Source organism: Elephas maximus, chromosome X, assembly GCF_024166365.1.
Source record: "Elephas maximus indicus isolate mEleMax1 chromosome X, mEleMax1 primary haplotype, whole genome shotgun sequence".
Classification (NCBI taxonomy): Eukaryota; Metazoa; Chordata; class Mammalia; order Proboscidea; family Elephantidae; genus Elephas; species Elephas maximus.
The window spans coordinates 154,606,085-154,611,421 of record NC_064846.1 but is presented as its reverse complement, the minus strand read 5'-3'; the positions used below and the strand labels follow the sequence as shown (position 1 = coordinate 154,611,421).

The following is a 5,337-nucleotide window of genomic DNA, read 5'->3' as shown; positions in this document are numbered from 1 at the left end:
AGGTCTCTGATGTGCCTCAATCTAAATGCGACAAGCATCATTTTTACGCAGATTAAAAAAATTTTTTTAAACATACTTGTAACAGTTGTATCTATTACATTATGCACAAACCTTTTACACTAAATAAATATCAAATTACATTCTTCTGAAAGATGTTTCTAGTACTGCTTACTTAAAAAACCTAAACCTATTGACACTGAGTCGATTCCGACTTACAGCAACCCTATAGGACAGAGTAGAACTGCCTCGTGGGGTTTCCAACAAGCGGCTGGTGGATTCGAACTGCCGACCTTTTGCTTAGCAGCTGAGCTCTTAACCACTGAGCCACTAGGTCATTTTAATATATATTATATGGAGTAAAACCATTTGCAAATTAAAACAACACTGAGCTACCACTACACATCTATTAGATTGGCAAAACCCCAAAACATGGAAAACACCAAATTCTGGCGAAAATATGGCACCACAGAAATTCTAATTCATTGCTGGCAGGAATACAAAATGCTTCAGGCACTCTGGGATACAGTCTGGCAGTTTCCTACAAAGCTAAACATATGGTTCAGCAATCACTCTCCTAGGTGTTCACTCAAATAAGTTGAAGCTTTATGTCCACATAAAAACCTGCACATGAATGTTTACAGCCGCTTAATTAACAACTGCCAAAAGCTAGGAGCAACCAAGATGCCTTTCAAAGGGTGAACAGATAAACTGACAATGGAGTATTACTGAACAACAACAATAAAAAGCTATCAAACCATGAAAAGACATAAAGAAACCTTAAATGCATGTTGCTAAATGGAAGAAGCCAGTCTAAAAAGCATACATACTGTATGATTCCAACTATAAGACATTCTGAAAAAGGCAAAACTATAGAGATAGTAAAAAGATTAGTGGTTGCCAGGGATTTGGGAGAGGGGAGGGATGACTAGATGGAGCATGGGGTATTTTAGGGAAGTAAAATTACACATAATGTAGATGGGGATATAAAGCTGTAAAACACACAGAGTGAACCCCAATATCAACTATGGACTTCTGTTAATAATAATATGTCAATATTGGTCCATGGATAGTAACAAATGTGCTACAGGAATGCAAGATGTTGTTAAAACAGGAAACTGTGAACAGGGAGAGAGGGGATATATGAACATTTTCTGTACTATTTGCTTAGTTTTCTGTGAGCCTAAAACTGCTCTAAAAATAAAGTGTGTCAATAATTTCTTCTAAAAACCCAGCAACTTAGGCAAACCAAATCATTTGTTTTTACTTAAAAAAATATGGTGTGAGCTGTACTAAGGTTTGTACATCTGGCATTATGAAATACTGACACATTAAAAATAAAATGAAGTAAAAACTCAGAATCCTTCAGATTCAACGCTCTTGTGCTTTTAAACATGAGGGGAAAAAAAAAGCATAAGACTCAGGATTTTGGAGTGGTTGATGTACCTGTCTTCATTTTACCTTTTGAGCGTCTGCCTATACGCCGGTGACGACGGGGATTAGCTGCCTGTGCGGCTGCCTTGGCCACAGAAACTGAACGCTGCGAGATTTTCGACTGTTGTATCTGTGGCTGCTGCTGTGGAAGGGCAGCAGGGATCTGGACTCTCTGGTGAGGATGGCTTTGCTCAGGTCTCTTCTGGGCAGAGGCAAGCTGAGACAACACATCTGCCTGGGATGGCACAAGACGTTGTAATTCGCTAAGCTTAATAAGAACTGCTTGCTGAGTGGGTAAGGCCTGTACTTGACTGGTTGAACCCTGTGCAGAGCCCCGTCCTCTTGGCTGTCGAGGATGCGTTGTGGAATGGTGAGGTGGTTGTTCTGGAGTACGCTGAGAGAGCTGCTGCTGTTGCTGTGGGACAAAAATGAGTTGAGTACCTGGAAGCTGGAATAGAGTTAAAGGCCTGGTTGTTGAAGTATTTTTTAAAATAAGTGGAACGCCTGCTTGAGGAGCTGTCTGCATTCCACCTGGCACTGCAGTTGGTAGTGGAACTTCTGAGGGTAGACGGCGACTCAGATTTTTTTCTGCAGGAGTTCTGGCACCAGGGCTGCAGCCCAGCATGGGCTTTGAGCCACTCACCGAAGCCTGTGCTCCACGAACAGAGCTCACGGCATTGGTGGAGTTCAGTCTACCATATTTTACCACGACCACTGTGGTCATGATCTTTTGTGATGAGTTGACAGGTGGAGGGGCCTCTGGAGAAAGCGTGCTAACTGGATTGAGGTCCACAGATGACTTCTGAGAAGGAACCGATGGGTTAGAGACAGTAGGATTTGGAGATTTAAGAAAGCTGTTTGCCTGTTGTGGAGCAGAATGGTAAACTGAGGAACGACTTCCTGAGCCTGAGGGAAGCCTGGTGCATGGAGGTGGATGTTTTGCTTCCTTCCCCAATACTGAAGACCGAACCAACACTCTCTGACGTTGTTCTATTCCTCTCCTTGCGGAACGGCGCAGTCTGGCTGAGCCACCGGAGCTGTGTGGCATCCTGACTGGGCATTCCTTTTCGACGAAGTCCTGGTACTGAATGACTATCTTCTCAGCAGCAGACTCTGGTCCAATCGTGAACTGATCTGAATGATCATCTACGGAGAAGTGGAATGGAGACATCTCACTTTCTTCATCTTCACAGGGCTGTACTGTCTCAGAGAAAAGTGGGTCATTAAGTGACTGCATGGCACTCAGCACTGTTTGATGATACTGATCATCAGCTTCACAGTCAAATAAGTAATCATCATTTACCTCACATGCTGCCCACACAGGCGATTGTGAGACATCAGGTATGACAGAGTTTTCCACCTCTGCATACTTCTCTACGTCCACTTCAGAAGGCATGGCCGGATTACAAGGACTTTGCTTCCACATATCCAGGCAATTTCCTGCTTCAAAAATTTTGAGGTCATATTGATCACCTGCTTTTCTTTCTTCATTTATTTGGCAAGAAGTGAATGATCTTAGCTGAGGTGGTGGTTGGCAATCAGACTGCTCTAACGGCTGGTTCAGAGAGCACCTAGAAGACCTCTTTAAACACTGTTTCATTGAGTGAGTGTTCATCTTTTGCTTGTTATACAGCAGTCTGTTTGCAGTGCAGGCTACTGCTACAGAAGGATCAAGACACAGGGGTTCAGCTGTAGCTAAGATCAGTTGGCTCTCAAGCACAAGTTTGTCTTCCTGGGTCCATTTACGGCCATCACTTGTTATTGAATGCACATCACAGGCTAAAGTCTGCATTGTTGGACGTAGGAGAACATGCCGACTTTGGTAGCCAGGAGGCTGCCTATTACTGCACTGCCTGTAGTCACGGATTTCTGCGATGACACATCCAGAGTAAAAAATATTTACCTGAAATTTTTCCAGGAGATCATTCAAAATAGGAGGTAATTCTTCCGCATCCAAGTATTCAAGCAATTCCCTCTCTTCATAAGGCAGGTGAATGGTCTCAGATTCTGGCCCATCTTCTCTGCTGAGCATCAGAGAATAACCCTCATTGCCGGGGTATAGGTTGACCACTAAACATGACAAGCTCTCTCGCATAACAAGCTTCTCTAACAGGTTCACATTTGTTCTTAATTCCTGCACGTCCTCAGGCTCTTTTTCACATTCTTCGACATACAAGTCATGAAGTTTTTGAAATATCGATTTTGTTCCACTCGACAAGCATTTCCTTTTAGGAGGTATCAGTTGGGCACTTTCAATGAGACAGTCGGCACGATCCAAAGCTTCTTCTAAAGCTTGCTGCATTGTAGTATAAAATGGGGCCCTAAAAGAAGAGAAAAAATATGTGCGTTGATCAAGAGGTGTGAAATCGTGTCTTTAATCTCAGTCATCTAGTACCGCAAGACGCCGCATCTCCACTCACTGTGGCACGAACAACCTTTATTCAGTAAGGACACAAAGAAGTCCGATCCAAAGAAGTACTACACAAAATTCTCTTCAGTTTTCCACACAAAACTCTCACTTCCCTAAAATAACAGTACCTGTTTGAGCGCCGCCGCTAGGCCTCGAAATGATGCTTTCAGATCACCAGGATGCCATAGCTCATTTCCACGCAGGTGACGCTGCATGACGCAGGACGCACGACGCAGGCTCGCCTGTCGTCCTCACGTCTGCAACTGGTCCTGCAGGCTTACTTCCTGTTCCCGAGTCCTCCCACTTCCGAGTGACGGGCTGGGCGCCCTCTTCAGTTTAATGTTGAAGACATACACACAAAAGTATAAGCAACCGTAGAAGAAATAGAAACATTTTTGGGTATAATTTTAATATATACCAATTTTCACAGGAGTGCAATGACGAGAAAGGCCTGGAAAGCTGTAATTTGGGGGGGTATTTTTTTTTTTTTAATGTGGGTGTGTGTGCGCAGGCGCTCGTGTGGGTGCGTGTGTGTGCGCGCGCGCGCACGCGCGCACAGGCGCGCAAGGGCGCATATGTAATTTTTTTGTTGGGAACTTTACCAAGAATTCTTCACTGTTTTTAGAATCTTTTGTCATCAATTGGAAACCCTGGTGCCGTAGTGGTTAAAAGTTTGGCTGCTAACCAAAAGGTCAGTAGTTCAAATCCACCAGGCGCTCCTTGGAAATCCTATGGGGCAGTTCTACTCTGTCCTCTAGGGTCCCTGTGAGTCAGAATCAACTCGACAGCAACGGGTTTGGTTTAGTTTTGGTGTGTAATCAACTGCAGTTCTGCACATGGTATCTATCACCAGTTCAGCACACCCCGTGAGTTGATTATTGTAGCTCCTACATGCATGGAGACTCTATATGTATCTGATGCAGGCATCAGACTTCTGCATTGTATCTTCCAGGGATCTAGGGGCAAAGCGTTTTCATATTGATGTACACATAACATGGCATTCTTACACATAATAAATTTTGTTTTATTTCCCTATGCATTTATTCTCTAATTATGTAGTTGTTGTTCAGTGCCGTGGAGTCTGTTCTGACTCACAGCGATCCTATGTACAACATAACAAAACACTGCACGGTGCTGTACATCGTCAGTCATTGCTATGTGTGAGCCCATTGTTGCAGCCACTGTGTCAATTTATCTCATTGAGGTTCTTTTTCACAGACCCTTTACCAAGCATGATGTCCTTCTCCAGGGACTGGACCCTCCCGATAACATGTCCAAAGTATGTGAGATGAAGTCTCATTATCCTCGCTTTTAAGGAGTGTTCTGGCTGTACTTCTTCCAAGACAGATTTATCCATTCTTCTGGCCAAACTCAGAGCCACAGAGTCTATTCCAACTCATAGTAACCCTATAAAAAAATTTTTTTTTTAAAACTGCCCCATAGAGTAACCAAGGAACGGCTGGTGGATTTGAACTGCCGACTTTTTTAGTTAGCAG

The 5,337-nt window shown here is 43.6% G+C and overlaps 1 protein-coding gene across 1 annotated transcript; it reads right to left on the bottom strand.

Annotated features, from left to right (window-relative positions):
* Nucleotides 1–1,417: 1,417 nt before the first annotated feature.
* Nucleotides 1,418–3,733, bottom strand: LOC126068869 (transcription factor SPT20 homolog). Its single transcript, XM_049871559.1, has one exon. The coding sequence runs from the start codon at nucleotides 3,731–3,733 to the stop codon at nucleotides 1,418–1,420; it is 2,316 nt and encodes a 771-aa protein (XP_049727516.1).
* Between the last annotated feature and the right edge of the window lie 1,604 nt (nucleotides 3,734–5,337).

Coding starts and splice junctions, on each gene's coding strand:
- LOC126068869 (XM_049871559.1), bottom strand. CDS start 3,733: ATGCAGCAAGCTTTAGAAGAAGCTTTGGATCGTGCCGACTGTCTCATT.